Source organism: Misgurnus anguillicaudatus, chromosome 10 (genome assembly GCF_027580225.2).
Source record: "Misgurnus anguillicaudatus chromosome 10, ASM2758022v2, whole genome shotgun sequence".
Taxonomy (NCBI): domain Eukaryota; kingdom Metazoa; phylum Chordata; class Actinopteri; order Cypriniformes; family Cobitidae; genus Misgurnus; species Misgurnus anguillicaudatus.
The window spans coordinates 6879118-6905376 of NC_073346.2; the positions used below are offsets into that span (position 1 = coordinate 6879118).

General features: G+C 40.0%; 1 protein-coding gene across 1 annotated transcript in view; it reads left to right on the forward strand.

Moving 5' to 3' along the window:
• grik3 (glutamate ionotropic receptor kainate type subunit 3) overlaps positions 1-26259 on the forward strand; it is a 148416-nt gene that overhangs the window by 98081 nt on the left and 24076 nt on the right. Inside the window, exons 11-12 of the mRNA XM_055209467.2 lie at positions 17485-17708; positions 22483-22601. Of these exons, the coding sequence (XP_055065442.1) occupies positions 17485-17708; positions 22483-22601 (343 nt within the window). The remainder of the gene's footprint in view (positions 1-17484; positions 17709-22482; positions 22602-26259) is intronic.

The following is a 26259-nucleotide window of genomic DNA, read 5'->3' on the forward strand; positions in this document are numbered from 1 at the left end:
TGGAAGGATTTGGTTCATTAGTTGTTGGTATTGGGCTGTGAATAGTCATTGGGATACTTTTGGACTTGGGCTGGTTTTGTTATGTGGATCTGGCAACCCTGACAGGACATGACAGGACAGCATTAGAAGCCGTATTTTTTAATTGTTGTTGGGTTTTCATAAAATAGTAATGAGCCACAAACTAAGCATCTGTTTTAAAGTAATCCAGGTTTTTATTACTGTAAAAGGGTGGTTGCCTCCGCCAAGTGCATTTAAAATCCTTTAGTGCACGGCAGGCCATTGATTATCTCGCTTCTTTCATGGTCATTTGGCAAGTTATAGACTTTATATTAAGTTAAAACTAGTATTGCTCTTTGAAACACAGTATTTGACCGAATGGATAAAAATTAGAGTTCTTTTTGTCAGTTACTGTGTATTAAAGGTCCTATTCTTCCTGTGTTTTTAAAACTTTGTTGTGTTAAGAGTGCGCAACATAACATGTGTTCATGTTTCTCATGTAAAAACATGGTATTTTTCACACAATTTCTCTCTATAGTGCTGTTTTCACTGTATTAAAAACAGGCTGATGTCTTCCTTCTTCTAAGAAGTCCTTCCTTCAGAAATACGTAACAAGTTTTGATTGTGAAGTTTGTTTAGTGTGTTGTGATTTGACAGCAGCTTAGCTAAGCAGAGCCATTTGAGCTTAGCTGGCAACTAACATATTCCTGTGGGCGGAGTTTAGTCAAAAAATTTTTTATTGACGTCATTCAATTGGAAAGTATAGGGCTGTAGTCCAAACCGGCGATTCGCTGTAGGCTTTGAAAGGGGAATTTTGTTAAAGAACATATTTTGCCTGGCATTGAACTTTGACCTTTATAATTTTACAGGTATTATTTATGCTCTAACAGCAAAATTACACACTATTGATGCACGGGTCAACGTTTTTTCCAACCCGCTTTTATAAAATATTTGGCCTGCTCCAACCTGCCCTGCACCACTGTTTCTATTTTTGCAACCCGCCCATCACCCGCGACCATTAAAATAGACATAGGCATTTGTAATGTAAATAAAAAGAGACGTTATTTCAGCCTAAAAGTGCTTGGAATTGCCATTAGATTACATCGCCGTGTAAATTGGCAACAACATACGCGAATGAACCATAGAAACCAACATGGTCATATTAATATAGAGAAATAAATGATAAACATTTTCAACATTTACAAAGCAGCGTTTGTATTATCTATTCACAAATTCCCTACCTTAATTTCTCCCGCAGATCGTCTTTCATCTTTAATTCTCCGTTTGTTTTGTTGTTTCTGGCAGCAGGAGCTTCTTGGCGCTTCCGTGACATGAGGCCAAAGGTTTGGGGATATCAAGTTACGTTGCAGAAGTTACATTGCCACGTAGACCTACGTAATTTAACCTTATCAAAGAACCTAATAAAATATGAAAATATATATTCCCAAATAGGCATGGGCCGGTTTCAAGGTATACCAGTTTTAAGCAGTCAAGATTTCAAAACCACTAAAATGTTCTGTGATACCATCTCCAAGGTATGAGCTGTGTTTATACAAAATTCATTAAATCATTAAGTCATGTGATTGATTTGATGTTTACATTTAATATAAATTTCGAAAATATTATATTTTTTGAAAGAATATTATAATTTAAAGACTTTATTTTTACCTGGCATTTGAAAATAACACATTTTAGTGTTGCAATGGCAATACCGCAACACTGTGACACTATGGTATTTTTGCTAAAGGTTATCATACCGCCAGAATCTTATACCGTGCCTATTCCCAAATATTTAATATATGATACAGGGAATGAGATGGAACATACATGTTTTTTATTTTGTTTTTAATGACCCGCCCCGCAATAAAGTTACAATTTCTTTATCCGCCCCAACCCGACCCGTGGATTACGAGATAACCTGCGCATCACTATTACATGCTAACTAAAGTTTGAAAAATGGGAACAGGAAGAACGTGACCTTTAAACAATTTTATTTCATACCTTCCAGCCAATCAGAATCAAGAATTCCAACAGACCATGGAATAAAACTCGGATGTCATAATGGCTTATTTATTGTTAATAATGAATAATGTTAATTCTCATCAAGGTCTGAAGTTGGAGATTAAAATAACCTCACTAGCACATCCATGAAGACTCAATACCTTTTTTTATTTATATTTTGACATTTAAAGATGTTTATCTATTTAAAAGCTGCACAAACTTGTTTTATTTTAGGCTTAAAATATCAAAATCAAAAAGATTATATTAGTATACTCAGTAGTATGTGGCTTTCACTGTTAAATAGTCCAATACTGTTAAATACTGTTTTTACTGTTAAATAGTCCAATACAAGTTTTCTAGTTGGTGTCGACACAACATTCATCAAAATATAGAAAATATAGAAAATAACATTTTGATTATCTGATATATTGCCATATATTAACATGTGGCTTTAAAGGACAAGTTTGGTTTTTTACACTTAAAGCTCTGTTTTCAGATTGTTTATGATGAAATAGAACGGTTTTGACTGAAATCTCGACATATGCGGCTGCCCCGAGAATTTTCGGGTATTTGTTGTTTCACCTCCCACCTCTACAATGGGTTTAATGGTGCACTGGAACAATCTGATATGCAACTGATATGCTCACACAAAAATCGCTGCAAAAGATGCTTTACAACAGGTGTTTTACCATTCGTTGTTAACTTGTGGACTTATTTTTCCAAACGCCTCACACCCGTACATTCTTCCGCCGAGAGCATGAATAATAAACACTCCAGCCCAGATAGTGGCGATAATCCGCCATTGCCAATTGCAAGAATACAAACGGGTTCCCGGCGTGGAGTAATACCGCACCTCACAGCACATCTAATACAAGTCAATGGAGTTGGCAAAAACTACGATAAAACCTGTTGGCGTCTTTTGCAGCAATTTTTGTGTGAGCATATCAGTGAACACCCCTGACCACTCGGTGAGTTTCACGTCTTTGTAAATGAAAGTGTAATGCATTTTAGGAAGGATTGTTCCTGTGCACCTATACAACCATTATAGAAGTGGGAGGTGATACAAGAAACACCCGAAAATTCTCGGGCCATATGTCCAAATTTCAGTCAAAACCGTTCTATTTCATCATAAACAATCTGAAAACAGGGCTTTAAGTGTAAAATACCAAACTTGTCCTTTAAGATATGTCTCAACGCATTTTTGTGTGGGCTTAACTATAGAATGATGAAACGAATCATAACCTCATTTACTGGACATCTAATCTGACAACTATTATGAACATCTGTTTTACTTATTGTAAGTCATTTGTGAATCTAATTAGATAATTTAGGGTGTGCTTTAATCCTGATAAGAATTTCAAAGTCGGGGGGTTAGTAAACAGAGCTAACCTAAGATCATGCTCAGTGTCCGACCTGCACCCTTGCTTTGAGTTAAGCTGAACCAAAGAAGAGAATCCACTTTCACATAAATCTGTTGTGCTGAACGGCAGGATGATTTTGATTGCAGTAATCGCACGAGTGGCTGGGACAGTGACTCATTATCAGATCGCTTTGCTGCGTTCAGTATGGCTTTCAAAATAAAAGTCCCACATCAGAAAAATGTAGTTTCTCTGACAGCACTCTCTGTGACGCACTCAAATCTATACTGAACCTTCAGGTGCACCACTGGTGTGGCTGTCTAATAAAAGAAAAGTGTCATCCTAATACATAATACATCCTGTGATATTTCTGTCTGTTAAGTAACTGCTGAGATTCACACAAGTTCCAAAACAATCATAATAACATTTTAGCAGATCTAGGAAAGGAAGTGATTAGCAATATTTGCATTTCACGCCAAAACTTGCATATGATACTTTACACACAGACACAAACACCTTTTTCCCCTTGAAGCATAAAAGTTTTCTTTTACCCTTTGCACTGGTTTTGCGATGTCTAAACAAAATGCCAAGTTGACACAATAACGTCATTAAGTGAATGTGCATGGCTTGCCGCAAAGGTGACAGAACGCACCTGGATCACACCCACAGTGGCGAGTGCTGCTACAGCAAACACACGTTTATCTCACGGCTTCACGGAGTCAGCAGAAGCGGACAATGCTCATTCTCTCAGGTGCCGGAGTTGTGCTGGCTTCTCATCCCGTCGCCCTTTCCCCGTCCTCGGCCTCTCAGGTCACCGGCGGCCCAGAGCCGGAGAGCAGTAATAGCTTAAGTGGCATTTAGTGGAGGAAGTCATATTGTGGGAGTCAATGGTGAGCTGCTGGAAGGGTTGGGAGAGGTGACTTACTGCTGCCGCACTTAATCTTCTCGCTCTTCGGCCCGACTGCAGTCACCTTGAGGGAAGCAAGGGGATTAAATGGAGATGGGTTGTGTGTGTGTGCGTACGTGTGTGTTGCGTGTGTAAGGTGAGTTTGGGATTTGATTCGACTGTAGGGGGATATATAAAAAGGACAAAGCTGTCTTGTCAAATAAAGTAAAATTTGATTCATGCGATCGATAATCACGGTGGAAATGTATATAGTTTTCATAAAGAGTGCCGCTATTGAAATACGCTCTGATTGTTGCTAGTCAGCCCGACATTTGCTTAACCGATGGACATTCAGGAAGGTCCTAAATTTTAACAGCCACCATTACCAGGAAATTAGGCTTCACATACAGCACAATATGTGTGGTACTTCATTTGATGAGCAATTTTAACGCCTTTAGAGGTTTATTTATTGATCACCCAGTGAAGGTGAGGACATACCGGCCTGGCGAAAACGATAAACAAGCTTGCACCTGACAGTTATGAGAAGCAGCTCTCCGCTTTACCTGCCCGTGATGTCGTGCCGTTTTTAATCATTGCTTTACTATAAATATCCCCTGAAGAACTTCTCCAGTTTTCGTTTCTCGTCAGACGTCCTAAGCCTCGGGCTCAATGCGATGGATTTGGGTGTGTAGTATACTTGAGCCTTATCAGATGGCCCGCTCAGTATCGAAGGTGCGGTGTGTATTTTTAGCGCTCTCATTTTGCGGCTGAGTGCCCTTCTTGCTGCTGTCTATATAGATAAGCTGATCTGAAATCAGCAGACCTGAAAAGCAAACTAAGAAACAAGCTCTGGGACCTGACCTGGGTCTGCCACATGAGATAGACTGTTTTCATGTGAGTAAACTCAAAGCTTTATCTCTGAAGAAGGATTTATGAACTCGATGATTTCTCCACCGATTCTCTCCAAATGCCACGGCTCGAGTCTTTCATGAAAACTATTTAAGACTTAAGCGCAGAAGGACATTTTAAAAAAGCAGCCAGATTTATTCCAAGAATTTGTGTCAAAATAAACAGCGGGAAGCATGAGCTCAAGAAGCGAGCTGTTCAGGAGTCCTTGCTGTGTGCTTACGGGCAGCAGAAACCCTGTTATTAATGGCCCTTGTCAACGTTATTTATCAGCTCGCTTTATTTTCATCAGTATTTTTTATTAGCTCTTACAGAATTCTCATGACTTGGTTTTTGTGCTTTACACGACGAGCGCGTGTTATTGCCGGCCGTGACACGCACGTGTAGGGTCATCCGTTAAGGGCTCATAGATTTCAGAAAGACAACAGGCCAACGCTTTAGCGGTTATGTGATTGTTTTCGCCTGATAAAGTGCCATTAAATCACAGAGCGATACTTTTCACCGTCAACCCTGCGTGTTCACATTAATCATAGTTTCATAACTGAATTAGCCAACGTTTTTGCTGTAGTACATCTATTTAACAGCATGCTGCTCTTGTAGGATTATCAGAATAAATCAATCTTTGAGGATCACAGAGACCAGACTGGGCATGTGCTCCTACGAAGAGAAACCAGATCTACTGTATGTAACACTTAAAACTGAACATGAACACAAGTAAAATTACACAGAAATAAAAAATAACTGCTATACGAGTTTTAATGATGTATTATTGTATTGTATTATGATGTTGTTTGTGGCGATATATCAGCGTGAATTACACAGGTTATCAAACATACAATATATGAAGAGTTTGGTTCCAAAACGCAATAAATCTATTTTGACAAATTTCGGTAAAAACGTGTTTTCTATACCAAGAAAGTGACAAGATGAAAACCACTATTTTCTGTTATAAACTTTCACATGGCATCTTTAGGTTATAATAACATTAAAAATTCAAATCTATAATAGGATTTTCAAAGATGTGTTATAAAAAAGATTATTGTTTCCGGAAAACGCTATAAATCCATTGAGTCAATATATAAATGTGCATTCATCTTTGCCATGTTATATTCATTTAGTTGACTAGTCGTATACACTGATAAAAAAATAAACATTAATGGCATTAATCAAAACACTTCTTTGTCATATTAAGAACACTGTCATTGCTGCCGTCATCCTTGGGACATCATCGCTGAACTTTTTTGACAGCGATCAGCTGTAAAATGTTTTTGTCCTGCTCGATTTTCGTTGACTGAGTAAAATAATGGAAAGTTTTTCATAAGATCCCCTGGGGTCAATGTGTTAACATGACAGAAGCTTGATGCTGTTGTGTGAGAACAAGCAACAGCCGACATTTTTCCATCTCCTGAGTGCCAGTTATTGTACATTATTAGATTTTGATAGCTTACGTTTCTTTTCCGCCACAAAAAAACACCACACGTTTATCAATGCCATCAAAAGGATTATTTTGTTTTTGTTTGTTTGTTGACCACGAAGTACAAAGTAGATGAGGAAAACTAGGATTCTGTGTGTATTCAAAGCGCCGCCATTATTGTTTACAATGCGTGGAATGGTGCGCAGTGATTGGTTAAGCAAATTTATTGCATTCTGCAGAGAAGGAAAAGTGCCGTTGGTTGCGGTTTGGAAAAAACGGAGAAAAAACACAGCGGATATCAGATTTTGCATAAAATTAAGAATTTACTTTTTAATACTGACCTGATACAATACTGATTTTTTAAATGGTGTTTATCGCGTTTTGGAACCAAACTCTTCGTATGTTGATATGTTTAAAATCATTGAAACTAGGATTAGTAGCTAAATAAGAGTCAGAGGTCTCATTAAACAAAATCTCTCACAGTTGTTTTGCATTCTGGTTTCAGATAGTTTGTTAAAAATACACTGATGAATTTTTGTACATTTTATCCCCCAAACTAAATGTCCATTATCTTTATGACAATAACAATAAGACAGTAACAATAAAAACACTTTTCAAACAGATACGAATTGAAATAGCTATATCAATTCTTGAATGGTGCAATGTTGCTCAATTAAAATCTGTTTTGATGTCTTTGTTTTGATAGTAATAGATGTTTGAACATTTGTGCTGAATTTAAAGACAGTGAGGAAATTTATTGAACTGTAATTCAAATTCAGCATTCTGAGGGCCAATTTTAAATCTAAAATTTTAAGTAAAAACAGGGAGTCCACCCTTTCTATACTATCTTGCTGTATGTGTTAAACCATTCATTGATCAGTTGTAAATATGTGTTTATGCTTTTCTTTCTGTGGTTGTGTTTTGAAAACAGTGTAATGTCTCTCTGAGGTTATGAATCACTGGTGGGAGTTAAATAGTAGACACTGATATCTAGGAGAAAATATGATGTCAGAGAGTGAAAACAAACCTTAAATATGTGGAGGAGGAGGTGTGATAGCTTCACCGAAAACGAGCTCTTCTTCAATTCTGCGCTGGAGAATTAATTTAAGTCCTAAGCACTGTTGTGTCATGTTTGTTGTTTCTAAAAGTGGCCACAAAAACACTCCAGAGCTAAAGGTCACAGTAGAGAAAGGACCTGAAGGATGCCGTACGCCTTATTAGACTTGATTTAGTTATAATTGATGATCTCATGAATCATTCAGCTACGCCAGTGTTAACACATCATTTCTCCATGTTCAAGTAATTCATCTTTGCTCCGGTGAATAAGCCGGAAGGTTTTACCAGCGCTGCCTCATTGTCTCGCTGTACTAACTTTGACTTGGACTATGTAGGGTCATGTAATGAAATTTCACTTCACTTCAGCAAGTTAAATCATTGCAAACTCCCCAAAGGATTATTAAAGATGATATCTACTGATTCACAGTCCATGTTATCTTGTGTCTTAGATTTGTCTCTTGTTGTGGTGTAACTTAAAGGTCCCGTTCTTTCTGTGTTTTTGAAGCTTTGATTGTCTTTACAGTGTGCAATATAACATGTGTTCATGTTCCACGTGTAAAAAAACGCAGTACTTTTCACACAATTGACTTGATCTGTATACCGCTGTTTTCACTGTCCTAAAAACGGGTTGATGTCTACCTTGTTCTATGAAGTCCCGCCTTCAGAAATACATAACGGGTTCTGATTGTGTAATTTGTTTAGTGTGTTGTGATTCGACAGCAACTTAGATTGCCGTTAGCTTAGCTGGCGACTGACGTATTCCTGTGGGCAGAGTATTAATACGCAAATTTAAATAGGGTTGAAGTTGATCATTTGCACGTGTTTAAAGGCTTGCAAATGTTAACACTTAAGTGATTTTAAACTATTTAACCGCTAAAAGACGCTAAAGTGAGCATTTTTCTGTATGCACATGCGGTTGAATGTGTCCGGTCCAACTCAGCCCTTCAAAGATCTGAACTCTTGATGTATAAACTTGAGAGAGAGTTGCACTACTGTGTCTTCATACTGTAGTCCATTAAAATACATTTGGCTAATAAAGCACTGAAAACAACGTAATTTTCACTTTATGTGTAAAACTCCTTGTTTCAGTAACACAAGAAATAATGCAGTCAATAACTTATTTTTAATTTGATTTCTTCTGTTACTGTTGTGCTGGGTCGCAAATGAACAGGAGGATTGTGTCAAAAAAAACAACAACAAAATGAATACCAATGGCCCTAAACTTTAAGACATGATTGCAAGTAAAGTAAAAGATTTAAATAAATGGTTTTAATCTTTGTCATCTGATTGAATCACTTGTTTTGTGATGTGTTGGGTGGATTATGAAACGTAGATAATACATACAATCCCCCTCTGCATTGAGTATTATTATGTTATTATGTCTTTTATGAATAGGATTTTGCAGATTTATCTGATGAATTTGAAAAACTGTGGTCTGGTTTTGTCTTTGTCTTGATCTTTAGCACTTAGAATGAGAAAGTTTTTCTCTTTTGTATGCAGTATCCATCACTTGGTCTACCAGTATGAGCTACTATAAAATCCAAGGCTTGTCTATGCTGTTTTATGCTGTTTTGGCATTTATTTATTTACCCATGTCTTTAATGCTACTCAACCAGTTGATCTACAGGTCCTGCATGTGAAGTTTTTGGTTTTCAAGGAATGGTTACTGTCGAAGGACAAAGGACACAGCTGTGTGTTGGTCATCTAAATATTTAATAAGATTGCAGGTACCTGCAGAGACACTGGGGTTTTTCTTTCTACTTCTGTAGTCACACGCTGCTTAACAGCAACGTTATTTTCAGGCAATAGAGGCTGTCAGTCAGGACTGCAGTTCTTTTCATCTCCACCGCCCAAAAGGACCAGACCAAAGCCCCGGCCACAGAGAAAGATGGAGCGATACAAAGAAAGGCAACACAATTCACCATCCGAGCACCAGGACCTGTCACGGCAATGAAATGTCAGAGAAAGCAAAGAAAATGGAACAGAGCTATTATGGTAGAATGAAGAAAAGGAGATCCCATTGTGATGAAAATGCTTCATTCCACGATGGCTGAAATGCAGTGTTGTGTAAGACCAGAGTCTAAAGCTGGAGTTTCATCATGTTAGGGGCAAGGAGGCAGTGAAGCGTGCACAAGGCAGCTGGTTTCATTAACCTCCTGTCCAACCCTAGAGAGAAGAAAGCAGGGTAAGGCGATGTAAATGGTGACCTTCTAAATATGCAGCCAGACATGAGCGCGTGAACGCCTCCCTGCTCTTACAATTCACACAGAGAGGGAGAGAGAAAGGGAGAGGCAGGCAATGAAATAGCAGGAAGAGCGAGGAAACTAGGGCACTTGTTTTAACAGTCGAGTCACCTTGGCAATACTGACTTTCAGCCTCTAGGGTGTGAATTTGTTCATCTTATTGTGTCTGGTTTGTGTGCTGTCAGATATACATTTCTCAAAGGAGAAAAGATTTTCTCATCATTTTGCTGTCTGTCTCTCTGTATATATATATACACACATTCTTATGTCAACTACACTAATTTTGGTTGAATGTTTTATTGTCTACTGGAAGTGGTACGGTAATGCAAAATATCTAGTAATATGTTTTATATGCAAATATGTTTATTTGGTCAACCCCATCATACCCCTGTCCTGCCTTATTGACAGTTTAATAAATTATGTATATAAATGATTAATAAACTATTACTGTCTGCTACACTCAGGTCATTCTTCATTAGTGTCAATTCCAGACTCGTAGACAAGGGAAGTTTTTTTTTATATAGAACATTTCCTATAGAAAGGTAATTTATAATATTTTACATTACACATTTATTGTAAATACATGTATTAAATATGGATGTCTGTTACGGGTAAGGCAGGTTGGACAAGGAGCGGATCCAAATGCAGCTTGGGTTTTTATTTAAGGGGTAAATCTACAATCATAATCCATAAAAGAGGCAGAAGGTTATACACAGGCAATCCAACCATAAAACAAGAAAACAAGGAAGGTAAAACAAAGAAACACAGGCAAAACTCAGGGTAACATTAACAACGACTGACAAACAGGTACTGAACAAGCAGAGTATATATACAAAACAAGATCCAATCACAGAACAGAAACAATGAGTTACTATGACAACACACAAAGGGTGAGGGGTGAGTCAATGAGTGTCCATGGTGACAAACAAGGGGGCAGAGCAAACAGTCAACACAGGACGAGATACAGGGCAAACAGGAACACAAGTTTAACACAGGTTACACAATCCTATACAAGTTCCATTTCGAGGGAACTTGCGCTGTATCACTGATGTGACCCTTTAGAGACGCCTCAGTGTGACTGAAGCTGAAATGGCATTTTCAGCTTTTTCGCTTTTAGCAACACCCTGTGTATATGCATGTGTGTGAAGCAAATCTGCCAAAGACTTTAGACTGGTGCCTTGCCCCTGATTTATATCCACGATCTTTAGGTTATCTGTTTGGGAGTACAGTATTCACAGTCAGCTTTTTGAGAAGGGCGACCAGGCCCCCCTCCCCCGTGGCTTCGGTCCTGCATTTGCCGAAGCACAGCGGCGGCTGTACTCTTGGGGTTGTAAATGGATCTCGCAGAGAGCGAGGAGATGGCTTCAGCCATAGGAAACACTTATTTATGTATGTGTATATATATGTCCTGCCATGGTCAGGCCTCTTGGGCTGCTGGGTGGAAGCAGCTCCAGCCATCTGCATGCTCCTTGTGTAGGTAGGTTCATAAACAAGCGTGGTAGCCCGAGCTCTCCCTCACGAGGCATAAAGGTCCAGATGCCATGCTCAGCCAAAGCCTTCCCAACCGAAGATGGACCTGAGGGCATTATTCAGATGAGGAAGGCGGCTGCCAAAACAACGGTCCTGATTCGCGATAAAGGCCCCGTCAAAGTGAATCGGCTCATGCCTTAGTTTATGGTCCCAGCTTTTCTTTGGTGCCCTTGTGACATGTTCCCTGCACATGAGGGGCATTTTGCATCCTTACTGACTCATTACAGCTGAGTCAGAACAGATTCCACAACAATGCAGGTACATATTGATGTGAACCTTTTAGTCATAGGCAGAATGAAGCCAGGTCAGTCAATCACTGTGAAACTGTTTCAGAGAATATTAGGGCTCATGGCAGCTGAGTCTTATGAAAACATCTCTCGCTAGGCCCTGCGCTCTGTGCCTGCTGGTAGCACGTAACACTGACAACAAATGCATCCATTACGGGTTGGGGAGTGGTCATGGAAGGCTGTCAGGGCCATGATCTCTCCAGGCAGTTTATGTTTTGGAGGTTTTCCTGGATTTGCACTACTTTCTCCCCCAGTCTCAGAGGCTGCTATGTTCTTGTTTGATCAGACAATAGGGCAGTGGTATCTTATGTAAATCACCAGGGGTCTCTGCAATCATGACCACTTTACAAGTTGGCATGTCAGATTCTCCTGTCCCAAAACAAAATGCGCTCCTTGAGGGCAGTTTACATCCGGGACATTTGAATCGGGGGGCAGACATCATGTTGAGGCATGGGCTAAGGCCCGGGGAATGGAGGCTCCACCCCGAGATAGTGGAGTAAATTTGGAGGGTTTTCAGCCAAGCAGAGATGGATCTGTTCGCTTCTCAGGAAACCACACATTGCCCATTGTGGTTTCCCCTCACACATCCAGCCCCCTTGGGGCTATGGTTTAGGCATGGCTGAGGCAATCCCTGTACACTTTTCTCCTGATTAATGTGCTCCTGGGAGTTCTGGACAGTATTTGACGGGAGTGGGTCCATGTAGTCAAGCGGAACCTTTTCTCTCAACCAGGAGGGTGCGATTATCCACCCCCAGCCAGAGTTAGGGAAGCTATGGGTTTGGCCTTTGAGGGGGTCCACGCTCGTAGTAGCATGTCTCCTGGCCAAGGTTATGGAAAACATATTTAGCTTCAGAGCTCCCGCCACGAGGAAGCTTTATGCCCTGATGTGGAGAGAGTTTACCCTATGGTTCGCAGCTTGTCTATTGGAACCAATTAACTGCCCTGTTGACATAGTGTTGGACTTTCTGCAGAACCAATTCTCTGCAGGGCTAACTCCTTCTACTCTAAAGGTTTATCTGGTTTATCTCTAAAGGTTAAGCATCTGTCTTGGCTTATCATAGGCCTTTGGAAGGAATGTTGATTGAAAGACAAATGCTTTTATTATTCGCTTCCTTTGTGGGACTTGTGGGGCTAAGGCCTGTGGGTCGCATTGGGGTGCCAACATGGGACCAGGCTTTGTGGTGGAGGGGATCTCATTGGCTCCATTTGAGCCACTCGAGTCCGCTCCGCTTTAAGTCTTTTCAATTAAATTTTATTTTATATAGTGCTTTTCACAATAGTTAATTGTTTCAAAGCAGCTTTACATTAATAGAAGCAGTAAAAGCACAGAAAAACGACAGATAGCACAACATAATACACGATAGCATAAGCAGTCAAATTTGCTGCGGCTATGACTCGACATTATAAGCGAGCGTATTACTAATGTAACGTCTAGAAGAGGAAGCTAAGTTAAGCCCAAGAAGGCTGCCTCCCCGGGATAAAAACCCCCTAGGAGAAAAAAACCCTGACCTGTTTAGCAGAGGAAGTAAAAGAAAGTCCTAGGAGGGAAAAACCCTTGGGAGATATATATGTATATACACACATATAAACGGATAAGGAGATTAAGCGGGTTCTGCCGGTGATCGTTGGTCAGGCATCAGCTGGGCATCACCTTGAAGGACGACCAGTAGATTAGAGGTGTGCCGACTTTCACATCTACCAGAACTGGGTCTGTTTGTCACATTGTCCTCGGGGTCGAGGACGAGACATGGAGTGAAAAACAAAATCATATTAGCGTAGGGGCCGTTCACATGTAATGCAAGTGTCACACAGTGATGTGGTTTAATCAGCTTAGTTTCAGACAGACTAACTATTGCGGCATAATTATATTATCCACAGTTGAGGATTTTGCAAATTGGGGGCCCACTGCAACAGTATATATGGTAACTAAGGGTCACCTTCCGATCTTTAAGAGAAAATGAAACCTGTTGACCCGTTTGACTAAGGCCTGTAACCCCACTCTCGTCGTTAATGCAGGTTCAGTGGCAAACGGGTCTATATTGCATACTATTTACAAGACCACGAGAAAACGCCAACATCGCAACCTGACCATACGTGTCAACCCGTTTGACCAAGGCTGGAGGCCCCACTGTCGTCGTTAATGCAGGTTCAGTGGCAAACGGGTCTGTATGGCATACCATTCACAAGACACATGAAAGCGCCAAAATCGCAACCTGACCATACGTGCAACCCGTTTGACTAAGGCCGGAAGCCCCACTGTCGTCGTTAATGCAGGTTCAGTGGCAAATTGGTCTGTATGGCATCCTATTCACAAGACACACGAAAATGCCAAAATCGCAACCCGACCATACGTGCCAACCCGTTTGACTAAGGCCGGAAGCCCCACTGTCGTCGTTAATGCAGGTTCAGTGGCAAACGGGTCTGTATGGCATCCTATTCACAAGACACACGAAAGTTCCAAAATCGCAACCCGACCATACGTGCATAAACACGTGAAGTGTTTATGCAGATAAGGTTTTTATTTATTTATTTGGTTGGCCTGTGTTATGACCGTGAGTGCTTTGTTCCGTACAAATAACTATTTCGAGTTAAGTACCTTTACTAGACAAATTATGCGAAGTCTTGTCATTCAGGGCTTTGTAACTTTTGGCCATCACTTCTTTAAAGAGACTGGGATTGTCAATGTCTCCTACATGCTAGAATTTACACCAGGGTTGGTAAAGGCCTTTTTTAATCCCAGGCCAAGTTTTGTTCCTAACATGCTTTGTCCTCACCCTTTCAGGACCATGGACCAGAAAAGGCTACATTTGGTGTTCTCAGTGCAAGCACTAAACATGTATGTTTAAAGGACTACTCAGTGGACGAGGTCTGAGCAGTTATTTGTGTGCTATGTCTAAGTCAAGAAAGGTCTTCCGGCAACCAAGCAGGTATTGAGTAGGTGGATAGTTTAGGCCACTCGCTTATGATGTTTCTGGCAGACCCTCACATGTATCTGTGAGGGCGCATTCTGAGGGTATGGTGGGCTCTAAGTCCCTTTGGTGAGCGGCTGCTCTTCAGAACATTTGTGGCAGGTTGGTCCTCTCAGCTTCCATTTGTTACTTTCTAACACTTAGACCTGAGCTCTGCTCCTGGCACTTAGACTCATGTGTCTTACTGTGTTCAGTCACATATACAGTTAAGCACTCGGTGTGGAGGCATTGGCATATAGTTCCCCAAAGCATCACTTAGGTGATGCAGCACAAGTTTCTTCAGAAGAGAAAATCTCTGGTTATGTCTGTAATCATGATTCCCTGAAAAGGAAATGACACGCTGTGTCTCCCTGCCATACTCACTGCATCCCTTTAGTGCTTTCATGAAATGTTTTCTCTGTCCACGATCTGATTTGAGTAATTACATTTTTTTATTCTGAGTCTTGATCAGACGCTTTTATTTTCAATTTGCTAGGTGCACACATCAAGTACATTTAGGTTATTAAAATCAGTCAGTGTATATGCTTCACAACTCAATAACTCTGCAGTGCATTAAGAAAAATACTGCCTGATTCCAAGCTAGTTTTTTAAAACAATCTGAATATGTGTTTTTCTTATCTTATTATAGAATTATATATTATTTTACAATCATACAAATACTGTAGCATTTGGAGCTATAAAACAGTGTACCCTTTATTCAACAAATGTTTGTTTTGAAGTAAAGTACAGTATAAAATTATGCTGCAAATTGAGCTCTGTATTCCAGTCACAAACTCCAGCCTTTCTCACTTAATGACACTTCAAAAATAGTGGATTCAGTTATGAATAAAATGAGTAAATATAGGATTGGGCTTAATAAAACTTATTCCCAGTACTGATTCTTGTAATCTTTCCAAGAAGCTTTTATTAAAAAAGAAAAAGCAGGAGGTTACACAAAAATGTAAATAAATACCTTTGATGTATGACTATGAAATTAATGTGTTGTATGTTTGTATACAAAATTCCTCTACCTTATTATTGCAGTTAATTTATTAAGCAATAATTAAGTTAGCATAAAATTAACCACAGTACAAATATTTTTGTAGTATTTTAACCAAACTCATTAACTGCACAAAACTTCACCATTACATTTAGTAATAACTTTTGACCAGTGGTTCCTGGCATTTCAGGAGGGTTCAGGTGTGGAGTTTGAGGGTTCAGGAGAGTTAGTCAGGTAAATATTAGTGTATTCAGAAGAGGATTTCAGTGAGTTCAGAAGAGGCGTTCAGTAAGTTAAGGAGATGAGTTTAGTGAGTTCAGTAGAGGAGATCAGAGGGTTCAGGAGAGGAGTTCAGCAGTTCAGGAGAGAAGTTCATAGGGTTCAGGAGAGGAGTTCAGAGGGTTCATGAGAGGAGTTCAGAGGGTTCAGGAGAGGAGTTCAAATGGTTCAAGAGAGGAGTTCAGGAGAGGAGTTCATAGGGTTCAGGCGAGGAGTTCATAGGGTTCAGAAGAAAAGTTCAGCAGTTCAGGAGAGGAGTTCATAGGGTTCAGGAGAGGAGTTCAGAGGGTTTAGGAGAGGAGTTTAGAGGGTTCAGGAAGGGAGTTCACTGGATTCAGAAGGGGAATTCAGGAGTTCATTTGATTGAGGAAAAGAGTTTAGTGGTTTCAGGGGAGGGGTTAGTGGGTTCAGGGGAGGAGTTTAGTGAGTATAGGAGAGATGTTTAGTGGGTTTAGGAAAGGAGTTTAGTGGTTTCAGGAGCAAAGTTTAGTGGGTATAGGACAGAAGTTTAGGGGGTTCAGGAGAGATGTTTGGTGAGTTCAGGAGAGGAGATTAGTGGTTTCAGGAAATGAGTTTAGTAGGTTTAGGAGCGAAGTTTGGTGGGTGTAGGAGAGAAGTTTAGTGGGTATAGGAGAGATGTTTGGTGAGTTCAGGAGAGGAGTTTAGTGGGTTCAGGAGAGGAGTTTAGTGGGTTCAGGAGAGGAGTTTGGTGGTTTCAAGAGAGGAGTTTAAGAGCGAAGTTTAGTGGGTATAGGAGAGAAGTTTAGAGGGTTCAGGAGAGATTTTTTGTGAGTTCAGGAGAGGAGTTTAGTGGTTTTAGTAGAGGAGTTTAGTGGTTTCAGGAGAAGAGTTTAGTGGGTTTAGGAGCGAAGTTTAGTGGGTATAGTAGAGAAGTTTAAGGGGTTCAGGAGAGATGTTTGGTGAGTTCAGGAGAGGAGATTAGTGGTTTCAGGAGATGAGTTTAGTGGGTTTAGGAGCGAAGTTTGGTGGGTGTAGGAGAGAAGTTTAGTGGGTATAGGAGAGATGTTTGGTGAGTTCAGGAGAGAAGTTTAGTAGGTTTAGGAAAGTAGTTTAGTGGGTTCAGGAGAGGAGTTTAGTTGGTTCAGGAGAGGAGTTTAGTGGGTTTAGGAGGGGAATTCAGGAGTTCATTTTATTGAGGAAAAGAGTTTAGTGGTTTCAGGAAAGGGGTTAGTGGGTTTAGGAGAGAAGTTTAGTGGGTTCAGGAGAGGAGTTTAGTAGGCTAAGGGAAGGAGTTTAGTGGGTTCAGGAGAGGAGTTTAGTGGGTTCAGGAGAGGAGTTTAGTGGGTTCAGGAGAGGTGTTTGGTGGGTTCAGGAGAGGAGTTTAGTGGGTTTCAGTTGAGGAGTTTAGTGGGTTCAGGAGAGGAGTTTAGAGGGTTTAGGAGTGAAGTTTAGTGTGTTTAGGAGAGGAGTTTAGTGGGTTCAGCAGGGGAGTTTAGTGGGTTTAGGAGCGAAGTTTAGTGGGTTCATGAGAGGAGTTTAGTGGCCTTCAGATTGTGTGTTCCATTGTTATTTGTTTAACAGACATTTTCAATACAAATGTTTGTTTTCTGTCCTCCAGAGAGCCGACCTGGCCGTGGCTCCTCTCACAATCACTTTTGTCCGTGAGAGAGTTATCGACTTCTCCAAACCTTTTCTAAACACTGGCATCAGTATCCTGTACCGGAGACCCAACAGCACCAACAGTGGTTTCTTCTCTTTCCTGAATCCTATGACCCCTGACATCTGGGTCTACATCCTGCTAGCATATCTGGGGGTCAGCTGTGTGCTATTTGTCATCGCCAGGTGAGCAAAAAGCCACTGTTTATTCATTTGTGACCATTAACCTGATATAAGTAAATAATCACTTACCGTTTGTTCTACAGACTTGAATTATACATCACGAGACATGTTAAGGAGTGGTCTGCTATTACTTTTCCTGGCAGTTGGATTTGGATAGTAGATTACAGAAGCAAGGAGTGACTTACATTGCTCTTACATTGCAGGAGTGACTTAACCTGAATTATAACATTGCAGGAGTGACTTAACCTGAATTATAAGAGAAACTTGATGATCTTGAGGTTAGGCCAGTAGTATTACTGTAGCTTTGCATGGGCAAGCACAACTCACATTTCCTTGAGGAAATGTCATTTTGAAAAGACACCTGTGATAATGCATATCATACATTTTATTTGGGTTCTGCTCCATTTAAAGATCATCCTTGTGGGTTTAATGTCTCTCAAGTGAACATTTTGATGTGGCTTACAGAATAGTCTAAACTGCAGCTTCTAAAAGTTCATTCCACCAAAAAAGGGGAGAGGACGTTTTATCATAAAATAATATTTTTAAGATGCTTTGAATGAGCCAAATTCTTTTCAAGCTTGTAAACAATGCAGAGAGGCATGATGTGTCTAGTGCATGTAACTCTTCACTAATGGTCACATTTTTAAGTCCTTTTAAGACCTGTGAGAGGTGTTTTACACATTTCTAAATTATCACGCTCCTACAAATAATGACATTGCATACGAAAGACCCTCAAGTAGAAAACCTGCTTGCATTTATTATCCATTACTGAATAGATGAATCATAATGTACAGTGGTCTCAGAAAGTGTCTGGACACTTACTTATATCCATGTACATACTTATTTTGATGATTTTAAGTGTGTCTTACAAATGGATATCAATGAATTAATATCAAACAAAGTGTCATCTGGAAGCAAATGATGCTAGACTAAATTTAAATTTTTATCCATGTTAAAGCAGTCCAGCTCAAAGAACTATAAAGATGTCCCCCAATCATTATTAAAGATCTGTAATTAATCCAGTCAAATATTTTAAATATTCTTCCACTTTCTTTAATATTTTGTTACCTAAAACAATGACATTCAAGCACAGTTATGTGTACAACACTCAATGCTACTGACAAGTTTTTTTAACATTGAGTTGTTTTCACTAAATTAAAAATCGCTGATTTAAAGCCAAATTTGAAAATCAAAGATACAAAAAAGTGTGGTCTTTTCAGTGGACATTCTTCTCCCAGCACATTTGTCCAGCTTCAGTGTTCCAGGAGTAACATAACATCTACAGTACACTTGGAGAACAGAGTAGAAGAATATGATAAATGGTTAAACTGTGTAATTACAATCATAGACAATGAGGAATATTGGATTTTTCTGCCTTTCTGCACTTGAGTAAGATTAAACAAATACCCAGGATACATAATACTGGGCACCAGGAAAATTAGTCACATTATCATCTTGATTTTGCAACTCGGTTCTTTCCAGTTTGTTGGCTCAAGAATGGTCTATAAATTTTCACTTCTGTAATTTGCTATTTTTTACTTTTCCTAATTTTGACATTGAAATGTCTCCAAACATTGGAAGGTGGAGTTTTGGATGAATGGCCTCGTTCATTGGCCAATCTGGCAGAAGCATTAGAACAGGATACATTACTGCACATTTACAGGTGAAAGAAGGGTGAAAGACTGATACATGAATTCATTTAGTTAAGTGCAGTCACGTGATGTGTCATCTTTATGCGTCTCTCATCTTTCAGGCATCTGCTTTGAGACATCTCTTGTACTCTTAATGTTAATGAGGATAATTTGGTGTTAACTTTGTGGAGCTTAGATTCTTCAGTCCTGCCATTACTGTATGTCATGAACGTTACGCATGATTTGTACTAAAAGTGTCTGTAAACTAGTGGTCTTCACGGGTCCACTAGTCTCAGCCTCAGACGTCACGCCCACAGAATGTTGGCTAAACGTCTGATGTTTTTCGTACACTTTTTCTGGAAACCCTGTGAGAATGTCAAAGTCGTCTTTGATTGGTTGAAATAAACCGCATTTCCAGGATACGCGAGTGTCGCGATTCGTTTCCGTTCCTGGAAAACAAAGCTCTGACGTTCCATTGAGGAAGAGAATCAGTCGTGTTCACGTGGATAATAATGACCAGTTATCATGGTCAGCTAAACATTGGATTCTCAAAAATATGCAAAGTTTGCAGCATAGACTCTCTTAAAGACGTCCAAGAGTTTTGCTTGAGGCAGTTAGTGGAGTCAAAAAGTTTGGTTCTACTGAATTGCTTGTATGTGTTAAAAAGTGGAGAGATATGCTTCAAAAAGACATTTAACGGGAGCGTCTCATTGGTGTGGCTGTTGATGAAGTGCACAACGTTGTTCTATGGTGAGTAATGTTGTTAATTTAGATGCTATTCGGTTGCGGCTGGTTATTTTAATAACTGACTTGTTGCCAGTCGGCTCTTTATTGTGGGGAGTCCAAAACGTGATGCTAGACGAAACAAACTGTGATAGGTTGTTTGACATGTCGGTCAAACAGCTTGTGGGCGGGCTTTGTCCAGAAAAAGCAGCAAAAAACACCAGACCTTCGGTCTGGCTACGCGAGACTACGGGTCCACTTAGATCCAAAAACCCGAGGTCCGACCCGAGACCCGATCGGGTTCGGTTCTAAAAGTTTCACGTGTGCCTCGGACACGGGTCAGGAATAATAATAGTGCCATCGGTCTCTGGTAATTTAAAATGAATGTGTTTTTGCCGAACAGACCCAAGAAGAACCGAACTCTCTGGCGTGGGTGCATCAATGTCCTTTTCAAACCTCTCATCTGTTTGCTAAGAGTGCTTGCGACATTGTGTGACTGGCGGTAGGTTCATTTTGATTGAGGCAGACATGTCAGTCATTTTAAATGTACATTTTAGCTGTTACCTTGGTGTTTATGTCAGATAACAAAGTAAAACAAATGGAGCAGCTTGGCAAATTGGTTGCGAGGCCACCAGAGTTTCTTTCTGTCTGACTGCTGCGTGTGGGTCTGCAGAATGCGCACACGTCAGTGCCGTTAACATTCGGGTCCAGTCGGGTTAAAAAAAATTCCCACTAGTTCGGATCAGACTCAGGTATAAAGTGATTCGGGTCATTTTGTGTCGGGTACATTTCTTTGGACCCGAGAAGACCTCTACTGTAAACCTGAAACATTTTGGGTAATGTTCTGAATACTTCTGCTTCTTTGAAAATAGTCAGAAGTTTAGATTGCTTTTAAGGGCAGTGAGCTATCAACAGGAATGTGTTTTTAGATGTTTCAAATATTTGTTAAAGGTAATTAAATGCTACATAACTTTAAGTGTTATGACCGTACCATACAAAAGATTAATAGATGAAATAACAAAGCCTGACTGTGCCAGTATAATGGAGTTTTAGTTGCAACTCTATATTGAGTTTTACAATAGAATAACAATACAGGTACATGTTACAAATTAGTTTAAACAGATCTTTCCTTAACCCAACCCTGTTACAGACCCAATAAACTCCATCCCTTGGGCCACTAGAATGTATAAATAAAGCAAAAGGCATTAATAAATAAATACATAATCTGGGAGGTTTATGCATTCTGTCCAGTTGCTTGATCTAAAAAAGAAAGAAAGCTATTTCACAAACAGATCTTCACGTTTCTTCAAGCAAAATTTAATTTTTTCAAGAAGTAAGATTACTTTTTTAATCCACATGGATGTTGTAGGTGCATTGCTGTGTGGTTTTAAAGGCATCCTACAGTAAAGATGCTCATATACCTCATCAACGTTTTTCACCCGTGTCTAATATCTGACTGCTTCCATAAATAATATCACACCTCTCTAACCCTAATCTGCATGATTTCTGTCAATGGTGCGTTACCAGATCTGTGCCAAACTTTAATACATGGGGATTTTTTTCAAATTGATGCTCCCCTTGTCAACATCAATGATTTCTCCTGACATGTACTCGCTTAGTCACATGGTGATCAAGTGTTAAAGGAAAACGCACCGTTTTTCAACATTTTACTATGTTCCCACCTCAACTTGGATGAATTAATACATCCCTGTCTTTTTTTCAATCCGTGCACTTAATCTTTGTACAGCGCGTCGTAAATGTGTTAGCATGTAGCCTAGCCGCATTGATTCTTTAGATGCCACCAAACACTTCCATGTTATCCCTATTTAAAGACTGTTACACAAGTAAGTATGGGGGCACAAAATAAAACGTGGTGATTTATTTAAGTGGATAAAAAATTAGAACTATATTGTATGGCGGAAGAGCACTTAGTTTGCAGCACTTCCACCTCAGCAGTAACATCCATCACTCCTGACATCATCACTTGAAGTGCTGCAAACTAAGTGCTCTTCCGCCATACAATATAGTTCGCATTTTTATCTGCCTAAAAAATCGCCACATTTTGTTTTGTGCCACCATACTTACTCATGTACTTACTCATGTAACAGTCTTTAAATAGGGAAAACATGGAAGTGTTTGGTGGCTTCTAAATTCATCCCTGTTTGGATCCTAAGGAATGTACAGTATGGTGCTAGGCTAAATGCTAACACATTCACAAGGCGCTGTACAAAGATCACGTGCACGCATTGAAAAAATATTTTTAATTCATCGGTAGTTGAGGTAAAAACATAGTAAAATATTGAAAAACGGTGGTGTTTTCCTTTAAAGGTTTGGTGTCAATATTGATCCAGAAATGAGGTTAGCATTAGTGCCTATAAAAACTCAGTTTTTTCCACTATTCTCTGACTCTCCTCTGTCAATAGGTTCAGCCCATACGAGTGGTACGACGCCCATCCGTGCAACCCAGGATCTGATGTGGTAGAGAACAACTTCACGCTTCTCAATAGCTTTTGGTTTGGCGTGGGCTCCCTCATGCAGCAAGGTACGGTGCAAACTCGACACACTTGCCCAAAAAGTAACAAACCAACCTGACAATGACGCAAGTGTTTTCCACCCTTTACCTGTCAAATGGTGCAGGCGTACTGACAGGAGGAGGAAGTAGTCATCTTGCTTGTCAGTGAGGCAGAAATGAGAGCTGTCAAACATCTGTCAGACATACTGGCGGGTTAGAGAGATAACAGCACTGTTTGTTTCCAGACTCTCATCAGAGACCTTCAGCATGGTGAGCTTGAGCTCAGATGAAAGTCGACAGAAGAGTCTGTGTATGAGGCAGCAGATGCACAGTGGGGCGTCTCTGTGGTTCATCTCATCTCCTCTTGGCCAGATGTCCCATTCTTAAACATTCCTCTTATTTTGTTCATATACTGCTCAGTTTAGTGTTTCAGTCTTTCCACTTACCGGCATTTGTTTCAGTTGGGCACCGCAGAGTGGGAATGTAAGGAAATGCATAAGCAGAGTGATGGTGGTTTAAGGCTGATTTTCTAGTGTTTTGGACCAATTCTGTAACAAGAACAAGATCGTGAGATCCATTTGACTGAAAAAGCAGAAACAACACTGGTTTCTATGAGGTTATTTTTTTTCTTTGGGTGCAGGAACGGCTGTCAGTGTTTTATCTGTCCGCGTAGGCAGAAGAATTGAAGAACTATTACAAACATTGAGTTTCAGTATTTGGCACCTGTTCCTAAAAAACTCCCAGCACACTACAGCTTTCATTTCAACACTACGCTGACATAAATGGCGCTCTCTTTCAAATGTAATTTCTCTTTATAACATTTCAAAAATGTTCTTTGTTTCAGTACTGAAGCACCAACTTACAGAATAAGACGGAGGTGTAAACTATTAGAGACCCCTCCCGGACACACATAAGCAAACAATATTCTGAACTCTACGGAGGAATTAAACTTTTTACCTCGTGTAGGGAGACAAATACTAATGATAGTCTTTGCACGTGAGAAGCACAATCCATTCCTCTGTAAAAAAAATCTTCACTGATCTTTGTGTGTGTCATTCTCTACTGTCCTAATGTAAGTCATTACTAGACCTGTTTGAGTCGTGACTCACTCGGATCTTTCACCCGGATCTTTAAATTAACTCATGAGTCGCGAGTCTCTAGTATCATTAACCCGGATCAGTTGAGTCATACTACAATTCAATGTAAAACCATAAACAGCGCCACCACACACACAAACCTCTTTCAACATTATTAATGAGACTTTGCTCGCTCTACAGATCCACTCGTAACCGTCTGATCTGCGCGAGAACTGACCCGGGATTCTCACTCAGAGCCGGAATTATTGCAAACTCGAGAGACCTGCTGATCCGCGCGAGCAGCGAACTGACCTGAGATTCTCACTCAGAGCCGGAATCATTGCAAACTCGAGAGACCTGCGGATCTGCGCAAGCCGCGAATTGACCCGAGATTCTCACTCAGAGCCGGAAACATTGCGGACTCGAGAGACATGCGAATCTGCAATGTTTCCGGCTCTGACTCGAGAATCTCTCAACTCGTAACCGGCTGATCCGTAACCGGCTGATCTGCGCGAACTGTCTCTCGAGTCAGAGCCGGAAACACTGCAGATTCGCAGATCTGCCGGAAACATTGCAGACTCGAGACTCTCCGGCTCTGACCCATAACGTAGTAGGAAGATTCACTATTTCAGATGTGGTATCGAAGTTTATGAAAAATAAACCCCTTTTCAATGTTTTTAAACTTGACTTAAAAAATTCTATAGATTGTATTTCTGGATTAAAGGGTAAATCAGAATGTATGCATCCTTATCTGTTTTAACTGATAAATAAAAATAAGAAATATATATACTTCAGATGTGGTATTTTTTAGTCTGCCATGTTGCCAGCTTTACTATGACAGCAGTTTTCTGCAGTGTTTCATGAGTCCCATGGTCTGCAATGTTTCCGTCTCTGAGAATCTCGAGTCGCGCGGATCAGCCGGTTACAAGTGGGTCTGTACTGAGTTTCCTTGGCGATTTAGCAATACTGACTCGAGTGACTCAAGTGACTCACACAACCCGGATCACTTTAGTGAGTGACTCACAATAACCCGGATCCTTAAAAGGAATCGAGTTTGCTAGGCCTAGTCATTACTGCCGTCATTTACAGCGTAAATAAACATAATCCACCAGGTACATTCACTTTCACCCAGCAGGTCAAATAATACCACTAGAAAGAAAACAAAAAGTATAAATACAAATTTTAAGCGAGTTTCTATTATACAATAATAGATTTTCTAGACAGCAGACTTTTTTATCCTGCTTCTCAGATGAAAAAGACCTCAGTAATCTCACATGTGTCTCCTCAAAAGAGACTTCAAAAGAGATCAATGCTTCAGTGGTTTTATTCAGTTAAGGGGCATTCACATTATAAGGATAACTATACCATTAACTATAATGATAACTTTTTAGCGTCCACATTACTAGACGATAACAATAAATATGCTAATTCGCTCACGCGTGACACTTGCGCAAATCCCTTGCCTTTAATGGCATTAACTAACATTGCATATTTCATGTAATTAAACTTTTGCAATTGTTTACATGGCACTGAATGTGTAAATATGCTGTTCTTGTTGCATTTACAAAGCGGGTAACCAGCAGACGTCCTCAACACGCTGCGTTTCGCGTAACTCTAAACAGTGAATCTAGTAGTTTGTGTAATCTAATATCTTACCTTTTGGCGTAGTCAATGTGATAGGGAAAAAAGCATTACGTAGTGAATTTCACAGCAACTGCATCAGTGCTGGATACCTGAGGTCATTTTAGGTTATGGACCTCAGCAATGAACTTCTCCACAGTGTCATCTGTCATTTTGAGTGCGTGTGCACTTGAAGTTGAAATAGATTTGATTGGCTGCCAATGGTTAATCGTTTATCAGGTAGGAAAAAAAAACGATCGAAAGTGATCTCAACAATATCGTCCATTGTATATTTATCGTTATAGTTGTGGTGTGAACTTCTCTTTAATATAAAATTATTTTTAAAACTATATTTTTTATAGTTATCATTTTAATGTGAATGGCCTTTAACACACACACACACGCACGCACGCACGCACGCACACACACACACACACACACACACACACACACACACATATACAGTTGAAAGTAAGAGTATGTGAACCCTTTGGGCTTGGACTTGGATTTCTTCATAAATTGGTCATAAAATGTTTTCTGATCTTCATTTAAGTCACAACAATGGATAAACACAGTCTGCTTAAACTAATACCGCACAAGGATTATACGTTTTCATGTTTTTATTGAATACAACAAGTAAACATTCATAGTGCAGGGTGGAAAAAGTATGTGAACCTTTGGGTTTAATAACTGGTTGACCCTCCTTTGGCAGCAATAACCTCAACCAAACGTTTCCTATAGTTGCAGATCGGACCTGCACAACGGTCAGGAGAAATTTTGGACTATTCCTCTTTACAAAAGTGTTTCAGTTCAGCAATATTCTTGGGATGTCTGGTGTGAATCGCTCTCTTGAGGTCATGCCACAGCATCTCAATCGGGTTTAGGTCAGGACTCTGACTGGGCCACTCCAGAAGGCGTATTTTCTTCTGTTGAAGACATTCTGTTGTTGATTTACTTCTATGCTTTGGGTCTTTGTCCTGTTGCATCATCCA